The 18,007-nt window shown below is 30.9% G+C and overlaps 1 protein-coding gene and 2 long non-coding RNA genes across 3 annotated transcripts in view; 1 reads left to right on the forward strand and 2 right to left on the reverse strand.

Annotated features, from left to right (window-relative positions):
• Window positions 1-2,270: 2,270 nt before the first annotated feature.
• The window catches only part of LOC136042179 (lysine-specific demethylase 4B-like), a 71,195-nt gene continuing 55,458 nt past the window's right edge, over window positions 2,271-18,007 (reverse strand). Inside the window, exons 12-15 of the mRNA XM_065727112.1 lie at window positions 16,957-17,205; window positions 14,340-14,510; window positions 7,404-7,523; window positions 2,271-2,413 (exon numbers count right to left, since the gene is read on the reverse strand). Coding sequence (XP_065583184.1) covers window positions 2,312-2,413; window positions 7,404-7,523; window positions 14,340-14,510; window positions 16,957-17,205 — 642 coding nt within the window. The 3' untranslated portion in view covers window positions 2,271-2,311. The remainder of the gene's footprint in view (window positions 2,414-7,403; window positions 7,524-14,339; window positions 14,511-16,956; window positions 17,206-18,007) is intronic.
• On the forward strand, window positions 4,853-15,306 carry LOC136042180 (uncharacterized). Its single transcript, XR_010621190.1, has 3 exons — window positions 4,853-4,950; window positions 12,402-12,462; window positions 15,171-15,306. It is a non-coding gene; the product is annotated as an uncharacterized LOC136042180 (long non-coding RNA).
• On the reverse strand, window positions 8,713-9,624 carry LOC136042181 (uncharacterized). The gene is made up of 2 exons (XR_010621191.1): window positions 9,555-9,624; window positions 8,713-8,840 (listed from the first exon to the last, which is right to left on the reverse strand). It is a non-coding gene; the product is annotated as an uncharacterized LOC136042181 (long non-coding RNA).

Here is an 18,007-nt window from a genome sequence, read left to right on the forward strand (position 1 = left end):
TTTCAAACCTCTGAAATAATTATTAATCTGCATTTTCTAAGCTGTTCTCAAAGGGAAAATCAACAAGTCAATGTAGATAGGGTGGATTGAAGTGGGACAGAATATACATTACCCTAATGATCATTCTTTTGAAAACGGTTCAAATGTTATAAAATTAAATGGTTGATACTTGCTTTTTTTCATACAGGGGGGGGGGGTAAAGAGTGAAGGTCTGAATAGATTGGGGCGAAGGGAGAGCATGCACAGCTGTATTGTCCTAAGGTGACTTAGGACTGCAGTGAATTGTTATTAATAATAGCGGTAGTATTTTGGTGCTGTCTTTATTTTCGCAGAAGGAGCTTTCAGATATGCAGTTCGCTTTACATTTTAAACAAAAATTTTCCGTATATGAGGTGGACTGCACCCTTCCTGGACCCTCGCTCTTTACGCCAAAGTCTTATAGTTCTTTAAAAACAATTCTCCTTTAAATTCAATAGCCCTTGTGTTTGACCAGTCTTTCTTAGAGAATTGTGCGAAAAGGTAAAACTTTTACGTAGAAAGCGAAGGTTGGGGAAGAGACAGCCCACCACATAAAAGGAATATTTTTTTTATTATTTTAAGTTCTACTATTGCTCCTTTCTTTCAGCTAAAAAACTTACATTTTTATATTTAATTTTTGACCACTTTTCAAATCATGTCAAGAAATAACCCCCCCACCTAATAAATTTCCTCTGGAAAATTTCCTCCCTACAGAAACTTCCCCCAATAGAAAATCATCCCCCGCAGGGAATTCACCTCCAAGAATTTGTGTATATTTCCCAATAGCAAATAATATACATGAACAATGAACAAATTGCGTAGCTTACAGCCGATTCCCAGGGATTATGGAGGCCATGTCATTCCTGAAGGCATAGTTATCGACACTTTCAATTATGTTGAATCAAATGGCTATCTCAAAATTTTTGATTGCATGTCTTTGGGGGAAAAAGAGGCATGAGAGGGAGGCTAGTTGTCCTCAAATCTATTTAGTCACTTAAAAAGGGTACAAGAACCTCTGATTTCCGTTTAAATGAGCCCAGTTCTTACCTTCTAACACCATTGGATCAATACGATCACCCTTAAAAAAAAAAAAAAAAAAAAAAAAAAAAAAAAAAAAAAAAAAAAAAAAAAAAAAAAAAAAAAAAAAAAAAAAAAAAAAAAAAAAAAAAAAAAAAAAACATGGTCTTTCTGTTAACTAAAATCCACATTACGTAGATATGACCTTCAAAACTTATTAGTAGGATTCTCTGATATGCTTAATGTGATGGTGTGACATTTCAGTAAGATCATTTGGCTTTTTGGAGATGATTCTTCCCTTTTTGAAAATAAGGTAAATTTTCTCAGGCTGGTAGCTTCCGATGGGCAACATTAAACCTAATGAATTTTACATATTTGAAATCATTACAAAAAGCCAGTCTATTTTCCAAGTAAAATATCTTAACGATATTTAATGCTCAAAATTACACTATTCTCAATTGTTAGTTCTCACATGAGCTCTTCAGATGTCGGAACAGCATATAAAACAAAAAGGGAAGTAAATTGAAGATAATGCAGAACACAAGACAGCAAATTGATACACTCGATATTTATGAACCTATGATAAGTTGTTCCAACTCAATCACCAAAATTTTCAGGATTTTTAAGTCTCACACAAAGTTTAATAATTGTTAAATGATTATGATGTAAGAAAGAAATTACTTACCGAAAAAAAAAAACAGTTAAAAATTTTGAACGAAGACTTCTTTTTCGAATGCTCATTCTCAGACGTTAATAGAATTAATTACATCTGTTAATAAAATTAATACAATTAGTTAACAAGATAAAGGTTAATAAAATTGCATCAGTGCAATTTTTTCTTCTACTTTTTTTTTCTTCTAATCTTTTTTAATCTTCTAATAATTTTTTTCTTTTCAATTTTTTTCTTCTACTGTAAATGATAAGCCAGATATGATAATTTGATTCTAAGGAAAAGGGCTAATGAGTCGATTAGAACAAAACTTAATTTTCTGTAGCCAAACAGCAGAGGGTCCTACATAGATCGTTAGAAAGAGAAAAACACTAAATGGTAAAAGATTGTCAAAAGTTTGGTTTCTTACAGAAAAAGATAATTTCTATCTCAGGTCGTTATTATTTTTGCCCTTATTAGTATGTACTATCAGCCTCAACAACCTAAAACATTATCTTTGACTTGCTGATTATAACTTATGTTGTAGATGAAGAAGTGGGGCGGAGGGGGGGGTACCCACCCTCTCTAGGGATGAATGACTAAATGAACTAAATACCCAAGTGCTGCTCACCGTGAAATAATCTTCTTCTGAATATGTTCAGGCAAACATTCTGCTAGGTATACATCATTCATTTCAAAGCTTCTATAGCTTCCATCTGGGAATGAAACCTAAAAAAAAGAAGTTAATTATTCTTTATTGGCTTGTATTACCCGTACCGTTTATTTTCATCAGTTCCAAATAAGATAAAAAAACTTACAAGAATTGCTGTTCGCAATTTGACATTGGAAGATAGAGATTAAAACAATCATTAGCGCCACTGACAGTGTACCGGCTGGCAAATTCGTTAAGTCGAAAATTTGAAAGGAAACTGAGCAAACCGTCAAACTGGTTTGATTGATCTACAATACAAAAGAATTAAGATGAAATTTCTCTTTTTTTTCAAGAATTATTTCAAGTCAAAATCTAGTCTGCACAAAGTAGGCCTAGGATAGCCTGAGAAAATCTAGGTAGCTCAAGTAGGCTAGTTACCTTTAAACTGGTTGGCTTATTACGGAAAGAAAAAAGTTTTCGTTATCCTCCCCTGAACTGTAAAGTAACTGAAAAAACCAGTATAGAAGAGTTTTTGGTTAAACAAGGTCACAAAACGCTAGATGGCAATAGTGATATTTGTTTTTGACACTTGTACCAGTTTTGCCTCTTAAGTATCTGTTAATCCTTTCTCAGTCCTACTGGATGATCTGTACAGAATAGCTCTTCTTTCTGATTCCGTACAAAGGGAGACTTTTTTTTTTTTGAAGAAAGTTTTAGTTTCAGATTTTGAAGAAATTTGGATCTGTTTCAACTCGGCTGAACTTCCATTTGGGAATAAGACCTAATAATTAAAAAGAAATTACTTTTAGCTACAAACAGTACACTGCACTGCAGTCAGGGTTAAAATAAACTCTATATTTTTTTCGGATATCGGATGACGTATGCAAGGGCACCATGTGTGTTTTTTTTTCAGTTCGTATAAAATATTTTTTTAAATATTTAATATTAATATTAAATTTAATATTAAATATTTTAAAATATTTTATATTTTTCAGTTCGAATAAATGAGGCCCATTATCTTTGAAATCGTATGCAATAGATAAGATAATATTTGTTCAGATATATATGTTTCCTAGCACATATACACACATGACATATTATATGCAATATTATAACCCCCACAAGGCTAGAGGCCTAGACTACAAATAAAAAAAAGAGGAAATGAAAATTTCAGACAAAAGCCCTTAACCGATTTCCCACCAAAATCAACACATTTATTGCATACTAATATGTCTGAATAGAAATCAAAACATTTCTAATCACTGTTTTTGAGCAGGTTCAGTTGTTAATCAGAAGTTTATTTTGTTTCATTAACATGGACCTATTTAAATAAACCAAAGATGGAAATGGCAACAATTATTTGTTCCGATAAAATTGACTTATCGAAAATTTTATTTGAGGCACAACAATTTAGTTATTTTTCAGCATCATTTTGGTAGAAAAAAAATTGTTTAGGGTTTTTTTTAATTTTCATTGCCTGAAATTATTTTTTTAACTGTCAACAGTCATTTTGGAATAATTATTTTATAATTATTTAACGGTATTTGTATTAATATTTATTTTATTTATTATTAATTATCTATTAATATTTTTTTTATTATATTTATTGATTTTTATTTTTATAATTATTTAACAGTTATTTTTTAAACAGATTGTAATCTTGTAAAATGGATGAGTAAAGAATTAGAATCATTTTGGTATAAAAAAATGTTATTATTTTTGGTTATTTTTTTTTAACAATCAATAGTCATTTTGGTCAATACTAATACAATTGGGGACATTTCATTGCCAAAAATCATTCCCACGAATTAATATAGAAAAAATAAAAACAAAACGGAATTAGCCCACTCAATTTTTGAGTTGACAGTAATTTAGGAATTATATATATCAGAAACGTTACAGTTCTTAGGCATTTAATCCATTAAATACTATGTTATTTTTCCACCCATGATGTTTCCAGACGAAAATCAAATTTCAAGAAAGTTTATAGGAATTTCATGAAACATTCTGAGACTCGTAGTTCTAAAAATAGTGGTAAGTCCCAAAAGGTAGGCTAGGTTTTAAACGTTCCAAGAACGTATTCAGGATTTTTTTTGGGGGGGGTACAAAAAATCTTTTAAAAATGTATAAAAAGTTATTTGTATTCCTTTTAGTTACGTTGTTACGAGTCGGACAAACATTTCCGGGAGTAAAATCTCTTAACTTCTAACCCCCACCTGAACGCGGCCTTACAACGTTCCCCTAATTTCGTTTCTTTTTTAATTTGGCACCTAAAACTATCAAAACTGCATAGCTACTTATATGGATCTTTTTAATTTAAAAGTAAACTCCCTTTTTTCAAAGATATTTACGGTTGTCAAAGAGTCCAATTCATCAACTGAAACAAATCAGATTTAATCTTCATTGTCCTTGGAATTTTAAAGATAATATCAATAATAGGGGATTCTCAACAGCTGCCAGAACAGTCAATGTTTTAACAAGAAATTGCTCAATTTATGACCAATTTTCAGTCGGTAGTCAGTTATATTCTCCCAGTCTTAGCGGAAATTCTAAGTAGTGACGCAAAGGCTGTTCTAATTTTTATTTTTTGTCATATTTTCATTATGAGAATTCCGTGAGTTATTTTACTGATTGATTTATTTTATTTTCCATTTACGTAGGGATAACGTGTCAAAATGGTTTGGGTCTTGACATTTCCACTTCAGTATCCCATTTCCTATTGACGAGTATAAATATTATTGAAAAAATCTTATCTATTTGTCTTGATATTTATGCTATTTGAACGCAAAATTTCTGCAAAAACTTAGTAAAGCCAACTTTACAGATGAAAACAGAAGTTTTCAGATGAAAGTCGGAAAGTATATAGGCTATAAAGGAAAGGCTATAAAGGAAAGTATAAATAAAGAAATATATAAAGGGCTTATATAAATAAAGGGAATGTAAATAAAGCATATATAAAGGGCTATACAGGAAAGTATATAAGAAAGTACATGGGCTTAAGCTCACCCAGTCGACAAATATTTGGACACCTCTCTCGTCTGAGTATCATCAACAGTTTTGAGCAGCAATATTATATTGTCTGATATATTGGCTTGTCTTAATAGTCCAAAGTGATTGGAGGGAAACTAACTCCCCTCCCTCGCTCACCATTTCCTCAAATGCATCCAGTCAAAATTTTGAGATAGCCATTTTGTTCAACGAAATTCAAAGGTCTGGAAATCGTTTCTTTGAGTATGACCACCCTCCCCTCACACAACCCTAGTCTCCTTCTAAGATTCTGAGTGATTAGACAATATAAATAAATCCAATCAAGCTCTTCATAACGCACAAACGAGCCAGTCGGAAGCCGAACTGAGGGATTCTACTGTTAATAACTTTTTAGAATTCTGGCGTCGAAGCATTCAAGCTTCTCTGACGATTAGTTTTGTATTTTCATAAGAATTTGGTATTATTTTCCGTTTACACGAGGACAACGTCTTTGGCGACGTGGATGACGGTTTGACGTTGATATTTTCGCTTCAGCGTTTGAGTCTCTATCAAAGGGTGTATCCATTATCGAAAAAATCTGATCCATTTGTCTCAATATTTACTGTTGTTATAAACTATAAAAAGTCAAGTCTAAAAGATTAAAACAGTATCAAGTCAACCTTAGAGACAAAGATGCTAACCTAAATTTTTGGAAAATCCTTATCTATGCCTGAGTTTGTTCAGTCGGCTTATGTTTGGTTATGCCCCTTGTCTAAATCTCACCTTATCAAATTTGTCACACGCTTGTCTAAATATTTTCAGCAATGTTTTTCTGTTTTCTCGTTTTTATCATACGCATTAAAATTTAAAAATGCATAATGAAGCTTTGGTTTGCGCAAATGAGCCACCCAGAAGCCGAATCGGATGAGTGTATTGTTTATACTATTTAAGATTATAGTATCATGCACTCGGCTGACTACAAATTTTGTATTGTCATAAGAAAATCCACAAAGAATAATGATTTACTAGTAAATGTAAAAAAAAAAACAAAAAAAAAAACAAAGCATTTTAAGCAACATTAAATAACTTTTTGGGGCCCATTTGACAAAGTTCATACTAAAATGTAGGTAAACACATTCCTTAGGCTAAACATACAAAAATAACCAACAATTCTCAAATGTTCCCCCTACCCTATGATTAATTAAAATAAAGACAAGATTTAAATTTTTTTTTAATTATTTTATTTATTATTATTATTATATCAAATTTTATTAAATTAAATACTTTATTAAATAAAAATTTCTAATTCGTTTCTATTTACTTGGCCAATTTCGCGTTTGAACGACTCCATAGATGCAACAAAAGATGGTCATAGCAAAGAGATTTACTTACTTGTACGCAGAAGTCGCAGAGGAATTACGAGAAGTTGTCCAAGGATTCATCCACTGAACACCGACAGTCTACTAAATACTGACTTTCTACTAAAAACCGACGGTCTTTTCTCCAGAGCATTCGATCCCATCGTCAGCAACATTTCTGAAAACCCCCCGACGACTTAGTATTATTTTTTATAGTATCAAGACTTCTTCTTTTCTCTGAACCTCTTCTTCCATATGAGATCTTGAGCACACATTCATCATTTTTCGATTAGCGCAAGACACAACGAAACTGCTCTCCTCTAATAACGCAACTGCATTATTATCCAACTGCATATCCTCCAATAATGACAATGTTTGACATAAGTAAACAACTCCCACATGCTCTATGAGCTGTCACTCAATATCATCACCTGACGGTTCTCAGGAAAACGATTAACCACAGACAACCCGATTCTGCGTCTCACCTGCGAACTATTGGTAACTATTCCCTTTGGTATGAAATTAAAGGGCGTTCATTTCCATTCCCACTCTGAGGTACGCTGATACATCCTAGGGATGAAGGGTAAAGCATTAATAATACTACTTCCACCATTTGAATGGGCGTCTAAGGACTAAACTAAACTTACAACGGCACGGCTTCGCGAATAGAAATGAATACCAAGTATAAATGTCGCTTTTTCTAGTTTTCGCTTAAAAACAAAGAAATGAAATAAAAACTCACCTGACAAGTAGGTTCAGTTCGGGATTGAATAAAGTTTCCAGTATATCTTCGCCCATCCGTCCAAGTAATCAGAACTTTGGCATTCATTCTAGGTGGACCGTTGTTAACGCAGTCAAAATTCTACAAAATAGTGAAAATGAAAACAAAAGGTTGAAAACTAAATGTAAATAGAGTTGAAAAATACTTTTGCACAGGAATTACGCAAAATATAGATTACTATAAAACATAGATTATACAATATAGTACGTACAAGGTAATTTACTACTTTCCGGCACCTAAATAGCGGTTTTGACTTTCAATCAAGATAATTTTACAAACAGTTTACCAAAGTTCAAGAAAAACATAATATTGTAAAATGTACATGATGTGAATAAAAAATAAAAAAAAATAAATACGATTGCTATATAAACACTACTATAATCAAACCTGAACTTACACAAAAGTAGATGGTGTCAGTGGAGCGCTTACTGAAAAAAAAGCAATCATCAACAAAATAAATGCTAAAATAAAATGAAAATAAAGAAGCAGGTGAATATTTTAATTAAGACAGTGAACGGTAAGAAAAGTTTGTTTTAAAATAAATTTAATAATAAATGTCCGAATATTTCGGCTTCACATTCGAAAGCCTTTATCGACGAAAAGAAGAGAAAATGAAAAGTCTAAATTTCCCCCATTTCTTTTTATCCCGTTTGAAAAAAACTTCTGAATGCGAAGAATATATATATATATATATATATATACTAGCTGTTGGGGTGGCGCTTCGCGCCACCCCAACACCTAGTTGGTGGGGGCGCTTCGCGCCCCCCCCCAAGCCCCCCCCCGCGCGTAAGTCGTTACGCGCCATAATAGTTACGCGCCATTGTAGTTGTGTCCCTATGTCCCACCTGTGAATATAGATATATATATATATATATATATATATATATATATATATATATATATATATATATATATATATATATATATATATATGGTTTTAACTACGTAAAACTTGCGAATATACAACATTCTTTGCTGTCCCATTGTCTTTGCATATAAATAGATTGTCAGGTTTACCGACTCTTGAACATGCAACATATAATGGTCCATGGGAAAACAATCTGTATTCAGATCTATACCTCATGATTCTAATGATTGCCCTTGAGCTTTGTTGATGGTGATTGCTAATCGACCATTCCCTGTCCCGGTCGTCATTTATATCCCCCTGTTTCCCCGTTGTAGTTGTGTCCCTGTGTCCCGGTCGTCATTTATATTCCCTGTGTCCCGGTCGTCATTTGTATCCCGGTGTCCCGGTCTGTATATACATTCGTTTTTTAGTTTTGTTTTTCTCCTTTATTTTTTTCCTTTTTTTTTCTTTTTTAGTTTATTTAGATTTTTAGATTTTTTAGTTTTTTTATTAGTTTTTAGTTTTTTTTTCTTTTTTTTTGTAGTTTTTACCTTCTTTTTAGTTTTGTTAGTTTTTTTTTTTACTTATGTCCTGGTCGTCATTTATACTCCCTGTGTCCCGGTGCTTTGTTGATTGCTAATCGAACATTCCTTTTGTCCTGGTCGCTTTCTCTTTGAGTGTCGTCATTTATTTTTTTCTTTTTTAGTTCTTTTAGTTTTTACCTTTTTTAGTTTTTTTTTAGTTTTTTAGATGAAAATTTTTTTTAGTTTTTTCCTTTTTTTCTTTTTAGTTTTTTATTGGTTTTTACCTTTATTTTAGCTTATTTTTCAGTTTTTTCCTTTTTTTAGTTTTTTTTATTTTTTATTTTTTTTAGTTTTTTAACTTTTTTTAGTTTTTTTTAGTTTTTTTAGTTTTTTAGCTTTTTTACTTTTTTTTATTAGTTTTTAGTTTTTTTTGTAGTTTTTGCCTTTTTTTAGTTTTTTCAGTTTTTTTTTTAGTTTTTTATTGGTTTTTACCTTTATTTTAGCTTATTTTTCAGTTTTTTCCTTTTTTTTAGTTTTTTTAGTTTTTTACCTTTTTTTAGTTTTTTTAGTTTTTTTAGTTTTTTTTAGTTTTTTAGCTTTTTTATTTTTTTTATTAGTTTTTAGTTTTTTTTGTAGTTTTTGCCTTTTTTTAGTTTTTTTTTAGTTTTTTAGCTTTTTTATTAGTTTTTAGTTTTTTTTTGTAGTTTTTGCCTTTTTTTTTAGTTTTTTTGTAGTTTTTACCTTCTTTTTAGTTTTGTTAGTTTTTTTTTTACTTATGTCCTGGTCGTCATTTATACTCCCTGTGTCCCGGTGCTTTGTTGATTGCTAATCGAACATTCCTTTTGTCCTGGTCGCTTTCTCTTTGAGTGTCGTCATTTATTTTTTTCTTTTTTAGTTCTTTTAGTTTTTACCTTTTTTAGTTTTTTTTTAGTTTTTTAGATGAAATTTTTTTTTAGTTTTTTCCTTTTTTTCTTTTTAGTAGTTTTTTATTGGTTTTTACCTTTATTTTAGCTTATTTTTCAGTTTTTTCCTTTATTTTAGTTTTTTTTTTTTATTTTTTTTAGTTTTTTATCTTTTTTTAGTTTTTTTAGTTTTTTAGCTTTTTTACTTTTTTTATTAGTTTTTAGTTTTTTTTTGTAGTTTTTGCCTTTTTTTAGTTTTTTCAGTTTTTTTTTTTAGTTTTTTATTGGTTTTTACCTTTATTTTAGCTTATTTTTCAGTTTTTTCCTTTTTTTTTAGTTTTTTTTAGTTTTTAGTTTTTAGTTTTTTTAGTTTTTTACCTTTTTTTAGCTTTTTAGTTTTTTTAGTTTTTTAGCTTTTTTATTTTTTTTATTAGTTTTTAGTTTTTTTTGTAGTTTTTGCCTTTTTTTAGTTTTTTTAGTTTTTTAGCTTTTTTATTAGTTTTTAGTTTTTTTTGTAGTTTTTGCCTTTTTTTAGTTTTTTTAGTTTTTTAGCTTTTTTATTTTTTTTTATTAGTTTTTAGTTTTTTTGTAGTTTTTGCCTTTTTTTAGTTTTTTCAGTTTTCAGTTTTGTCACCTGATCCAGTTTTTTCAGGTGACGTCACCTGATCCACAGATCCACAGATCCACACACAGACAACTTATTTTTATATATATAGATATATATATATATATATATATATATATATATATATATATATATATATATATATATATATATATATATATATGTATAATGAAAAGAGAAATCACCAATGCTACAGCACAAAAAAAAAAAAAAAAAAAAAAAAAAAAAAAAAAAAAAAAAAAAAAAAAAAAGAGACAGAAGGAGAAAAGGAAGACTGTTTTCCTAAATTAGTGATTAATATAGACCAGCACTTGAATGAGGCCTTAACCCTACTCATCCATACAATCACATAGGTCAAACAGCATAGCCACACACAATCAACCATAAAGAATAATCCATGGACAGGCAGTCATGTCGTCAATAAGTATAAGTCGTCATTTATCAAACAATAGAAAAAATAATATAGACAAATAATTCAGAGGCAACACCCAACATAAGGGCTCATCAGGAGAATACACTGGCCTATATAGGGTTTCGCCACTCTAAATTCTCTACCCAGCACAGTGTTGTGGCTACCACAGAATATCCATGGCATCCATGGCATATATATATTTATAAAACACAGTGCCGACGCCTTGAAGCTTTGGACGTTTTAATTTAGCTTATGTGTCCGCATTTGTACATTTGTACTCTCAAAAACAGACTATGTAGTAAAAAAAAAAAAAAAAAAAAAAAAATATCTCTCGAAAATATAGAGAGGAGAGGGACAAAATATGTTTTTATAAATCCAGTGGGGACAATTTTGTCGTTTTTTTTTCCAATTTTCAATATATGGGCTTCAAGCTCCGCCTCACGAATAGCAATGTGATGTCCATTCTCTTCTATGCTTGTGAATGTTGGAAATTAAACGTCCAACTGGAGAAACGTGACCTAGCCCTTGAAAACACATGCCTTAGACGAATACAACAAAAATAAAACCTTGGCAGGAAAAGGTCACGAGCATAGAAGTTCGCCGGCGAACCGGTCAGCCATTCTTTACTAACCTTCTGAAACAAAAAAGATGTACGCATATTGACAGCATACATCGCATCCCATGTATAAATATTTTAAAAAAATATTTCCTATTACGTAAAATAGGAAAACACATACTCAAACGATGAGGAGATATCAAATAAGCAGCGGGGTACCAATACCTGAATGAAACACAATAAGAATATTTGAGATATCAAAATGACAGTAAATATTCACAAAAAATAATCATAACATCTTAAAAAATTCTAGAAAAAACTGTTTAGTTCCTTTTAAAACGAGTTTAAATTCTTTTTTATACTGATAATTCGTGAAATTTTAGTCTTCTCTAAGACGAAAATCTGTATACAAGTCAGTGAGTTGTGGGAAACGAGTTAAAAAGCCAAAATTCGAAACAGTGAGAGCAGAGAAAATAGGGCTAAGGAAGGTTTCACATTATCCCTATTAAGGGCGACTTTTTGGTGGGTGTTATTCATAGCTTTAACGCCTCCTTGGAAACTTGCATACGACCTTTATGGGGGTCATGCACTTGTAAAGGCGGTATAAAATAGAGCCAAACATATTGAATCAAGGCCGCGTGGAAATTCTTAGGCTTTTACATATCTTCATGGTTTTATCGATTTTAGATTTGTGTTCAAACAACTACTCCTCTAATTGCTGGAAGAGGTTGGGTTGAAAGTTGGGATGGGAGAGGTTGGCTGTTAGAAACTTGTTGGCACGAGCCGTTTCTCCTTCTTGCTGCACAATGGTCTGAACCCTCTGGTTGTGAACTTCAAAAGCTCTATACAAAAAAGGAGAAGACTATTCTCCGCTAAGATCAAAAAGAAGAAGAAGAAGATCTCTAGTTTTGTAAAGGTTATTCCGTGCTTTTGTAGAGACTTTGTAGAGACTGAAGATACGATGTAATTTTCAAAAATATGATTTTATTTCTATTAAGTCACTTTGGAGCAATGATATTTTTTCAAGGCGTTCGTGTATCCCTATTAACTTTCACTGCAACTGGTGTCCTCATCCGATTGTCTTGCTTTTTAGGTCAGTGGCAGTTTCTTCCCTGGAGGAGAGTCTTAAACGGTCATTCTGACTCTTCAAAAGAGTAAGTACCATTAACTTTACTAATGTTGAAATCACTTTCTGGTCCAAATTTTTTCTTTAGTATCAGATTTAACTGCATTACTACCTGGGTTTCTTGACTGCTCACGTGTAACAAAATTGATGCAGATTTAATGTTTGTACAAAAACTCGAAAATAGGGCTGAGGAAGGTTTCTCATTATCCCTATTAATAACTTCTCCTCTAATTGCTGGGAGAGGTTGGCTTGAACATTTTTTCTTTTGATCACCTATTCTACTTATATGAAACGGAAAGGATTTTAGGTAGCATAGTACAGGGTGGGCCAAAAGTCACTGACCCTTATTGTTTTTCGATATCTTTTTTTATTGCTTCATGTTGTTTTTATTTTCTGGATATTTTTTTTTTTCAGATCCTGGAAATTAATTATGGAGAAATTCAGTAACGCACAACATACCATATATAGCGTGACAGGGTATACGTACGGCATAAGTACGTAATAGAAAATCAAGTTCCATCGCCTTGACTTTATGATATTAAAATTTCATGCATATAACTGTTAAAATGAAAAAAAAGTTATTTATAATTGAAATGGGTCAGTGACTTTTGGCCCACTCTGTATATTAGTTAAACTAAAGCCAAAATTTTGAAAACCTAGTCTAACTAAAAAAAACAACAAAAAACAAAAACGTTGAAACCATATTAAAATACATCCAAAATCTACAAAAACAAGCAATTCCTTCAGTATCTTTGATTTAGGTTTGAAGATATTTGTATCTTGGTTTCAAAATTGAAGATTTAGTTAAATTTTGATGATTTTTAAACAGTCACTTATTATAGTTAACTTGCGAAGGTGACTCTCCATATAGATTTCTGTTTTTGAAGTTAATCTTTTTATTCATTCTTTCTTTCTTACTCATTCTATTTTTTTCATTATTCTTTTTCTTTGATTCTTTCATTACTTTTTTATTTATTCTTTCTATTTTCTATCCTTTCTTGGATTCTGTTATTGTATTTTTTTCTTTATTGTAGTCTTTTTCGTTATTTTCTTTGATTCTTTATTTATTCTTTCTTTTTTCTTAATTCTACTCTTTTTTTATCATTCTTCTTGTCTTGTATTCTTTTAAGAATTGTCTTTATTCTTTTAAGATAAGAAAGAATCTCGTCTTTTATTCATTTTACTAGTGGAATTCAGTCTGTATTTGTATAGATTTTTTACTGGGAACGGTTGAGTGGAGGTCTCTGGGACTCGCTAGGACTTTTCAGTGAACAACACAATCTCTTTCTGCCACTTCAATTCCAAAATAGCGATTCCCACTTATAAATAATTTCTCAATCCATATTGATAATCTATTTAACAACTTTTAATCAAGACCGTGAAAAATAAACTAAAAAATCCATGAATATTTTGGCTTCAGGTCTGGAAACCTTTATCAACAGAAAAGAAAAGAAAAAACTAGACAAACCTAAAACATGTATGGAAATAAAAATCAAAAATATGTAAAAGGAAAAGTAAAATGGAAAAAAAAACAATGCAAAGATGAAAAACGTTATATACCAAGAAAAAAAGATGGGAAAAATAGAATTTTTATTTTGCACAAGTTCTAAATAAACTCTTTATAATTACAATACACGGTACACAACAAAATTACAAGGATCGTCCTACACGTTTGTAGAAAGCATTTTCTAAATTTTTTTCACGGAGATTTCCTTTCCAACGTGAATGGGAATTCACGTGGACTTCTCTGAACTCATTTGGCCATTATAAGGTTTCGCTAAAACAGATTCAAATGAAGTATTCAGATAAAGTATTCTCTTTTCGCCACGCTTAGCCAGTCTGGCCTCAAAACTTAATTGGTTGAAACGGTAGAATATGCTAGAAAACCTTAATAATTCAACTTACTTCAACGTGTTCAGGAAGAGTATCATAGCTGATACTGCCATCATGAAACTTAATGGTGTAAAATTCTTGTGTCCTCCTGGAAACCACTTTGGCTCTGACATAATATCCTCGGTTATTAGGAACATAAACCATCTGTCCAGGAAATATATGAGGTGAACCAACTCTAGGCTCCTGAAATAGACATAAAAAGTTGATAATAGGGGAAACACTAGTAGTAAAAAAATCCAAATACATTTCCTGTAGGACACATGATCAGAGGAATTATGGCTGATGTTATGAAGTTAAAGATGGTTGCACTTTGAAGTTCAGAATTATTCAAATTGTAAATAATATTTATATATATTCAATATATATATATATGTTGTTTATAAGTTTTACATATTTATGCATATTATTTAAATATCATAATATTTATGTAATAAATATATTTAAGTTGAAGCTTGAAAATAGTTAAAGTTTAAAGTTTTGAATAATTCCAATTACAAATAATAGCTAACCCGTCCTACAAAGAAAGGAAAAGACGGAGCAATAAACAAAAAAAAGAGACAAAGAAGAAGAAATACACACTAAGCGCAAAGAGAAATACTTTAAAAAAACACAATAAATACATCTTAATTACTGGGCCAGTATCGACGACCAAGGATGGTTTAATTTCTTCAAACGTTGAATTTCTTCAAACGAGATTTATAAGCACGAATTTGCTTTCCCACAGCTATAATGGGCCAGCAATGCTAAATTTTCGAACTAGATAAGAGTTGCGGGTCCAAGGGAAAAAACTTAAAAGATATTATGCGAACCGGAAGAAAACTGAACGAATTTTTGACTTTTCAGATTTTGCGAGCATTTTCCGAAACAGCGATATGTACAGATGATGTGATAAAGCAATAGAGTTGAAAAGTTTTGAAACAAGACGGCGGTTGAAGCATAACTTATTCGTTACAAAAGAAGTATATGATGACCAATTCTAGGTTCAATGTGAGCAATTAATAGTTGTCGCATGTGCATTATTGACGAACCAATGGGAAAACCGAGGGAGGTGATATGATCTACCAGTTGAATAAAGCAACTTCGGACTTTTCAGCATTGAACTGAACCTATTTTAGGTCTTCACTTTTATTACTGAACATTTAAAGGAACGTTTTATTTAATGATGTTGGTTACTGACAACTTAATTCTTGCATTTATTTTAGTCGATTCTTGTTTAAGATTTATTTTAATGATATTTGTTTCAACACGTAAGGCAAGTTAACTGTTGCCAGTATTTTATCGCTTCATAGGCACTTTTAGCAACATTCTTACGATCATCTTTAGTTTTTTAGCGACACACCGAAGTTTTTGAGGATACAATAAATAGCTACTGATTCAATGACAACATCTACCCTGTAGCAATTGTAAAATTAGATAGCAATATTGTTTATATAAAAATTGTAAATTTTCAAATCTCCAACATGTGCTAACTATCTCCAACATAAAGACATCTCGATTTTTAGCTATATGAAATGGAAAATATGTTTATTTATCAAGATGGCATCAATCCATGGCTAATAGGAAAAAAAGCCAAGACACATAGTCACAGTGAAAGGCACAGCTAACATAAGCCTTTTTAGGAATGTATAAAAATGACATCATTTTCGCTTGTTGATAGATAGTCGATCATCCATCTTTGGGCAAAACTAAGGTAAAACGATAAGCCACTTAGTCCGACTTTTATGTCGTAATACGCACAAATGGGACAACTAAGGCCGGCCAAACCCGTTTACTAAATGAAAACTGGACGCTAGACCTAAGACATGAAAAGGAGAATCATTACAGTTATGCAGTTTAATTTAGTATATTCAGGACGTAAAAAGAAATGAAACGTGAAATACTATGAATAAAAGAAATCTTGACTTAAGCATTAAATAATCTTAAAAACAAATGGAAATTTCTCACTTTATTTTAATATATGACGGGTAGAGTTCCTCCTCTACCCGTAGACTTCTATATGATATATTCTTCGATAATTTTCACTTGATGAAGCTTACCACAATTTTTTTTTACCGAAAAAAATTGTAATTTCCTTAATTTGATTGAAACATTAAAAAATATAGAAATTTTTTGGTCAATTTTTTTTTCTGTCATAAAGTATATTATTTGAATTTATTTTTTTTTATGTTAAAAAAATATCGTTTCTAGCCTTCAAAAAGACTACACAGAAAACCACTTAAATCAGCTGTTTTTTTTTCCAGGGATTACTTTGCAGTCAATTTGAAATACATTCCATTTTTTGACCTTACTCTCAATCTATGTTCCTTGAAGCAATGCAACTGTTTATTAGAAGAATGAGTATTTGGGTGAAATGAACTTAATTAAACTCTCTCTCTTAAATATTCTTTTTTTCTAATTAAAAAAAACAATTAATTTTTGATAAAAAAAAGAAAAAAAAAGAAGTTATTTCATGCCTTTGAACTACTACCCAATCTACGTTCCTTGAAGCAATACAACTGTTCACTAGAAGAATGAGTATTTGGCCGAATTAAACTAAACTAAATTCTCTCTCTTTTATTTTACTTACTTTTTTTTTCTTTAATTGAAAAACAGAAGTAACTGTTTGGTAAAATTTTCTTTCATTTCGTACCTGAGAACTACTACTCAATCTACGTTCCTTAAATTTATGCAACTGCTCATCCGAAGAGTGAGTATTTGACTTCGCTTCCCCATGCTTAGGACACATACTTAGTATCGCTTTATTTCCATAACCAGGGCGATACCGAACTCCCGAAAAATAGCCACAAGTCACATGAAACATCTCTTTACATCTTGGCAATGTACACTGAATGCATCCTTGGCGATTAATTGCGCCAGCGTCCTTGCAGAAGATACAACTCTAAAATTAAAGATAAATCAGTTCATTTCTCTTTGTCCAGTCTAAAGAGGATGGGAAACTTTTAAGGGTCGGATCATTGGCGATTCAGCCTGGGAGGACGGGGATTAAAAATTACTAGCACCATTGATAATGTGCAGCGTCCTTCATATTCATTAAAAAGTAGATAATTTTAATAAAAATTAGATATTAGATATAATTAACCTACAATGCAATAGGATTACAACTAACAATTTCTCTTTGATTTTAATTAATCAGTAGTTTCATTTTCAAGATTTATTTTAAGTTGAAATTCAGTCTGCACAAAGCAGCTCTGGGAAAACCTTGGCGAATTTAGTAGGCTAGTTGACTTTACGCTGGTAAGCGTAAAGGGTACATAATTTTCTATTTCTTCTTAAATCTACTTTTACTATTTTGAGTAGCTACGTACACATGTGTTATAAATCCCAAAATTCAAAAAAATCTGAACTGCTAAATTTCTAAACATGCTAGTGTTGCAACTCTTAAACACGAATATGCAAAGTCTTGGAAAAAGTAGAATAATAATATAATATTTTATAAAAGTATTTTATACTTTGTACCTTAAAAAGTATAAAAAAAGTATAATAACTTTTTTTTTAATGTGAGTTATTAAGTAATTTTTTTTTAATGAAAGTTATTAAGGTAAGTTATTTGTCCAGTCCAAAGAGGAGGGGAAATTTTTAAGGGTTGGATAATCGGCGAATTATCATGGAAGGACAAACATTAAAAATTACTAGCACCATTGATAGTATATAGCGCTTGTCATGTTCATTAAAAAGTAGAA

This window comes from Artemia franciscana, unplaced genomic scaffold, assembly GCF_032884065.1.
Source record: "Artemia franciscana unplaced genomic scaffold, ASM3288406v1 PGA_scaffold_74, whole genome shotgun sequence".
Taxonomy (NCBI): domain Eukaryota; kingdom Metazoa; phylum Arthropoda; class Branchiopoda; order Anostraca; family Artemiidae; genus Artemia; species Artemia franciscana.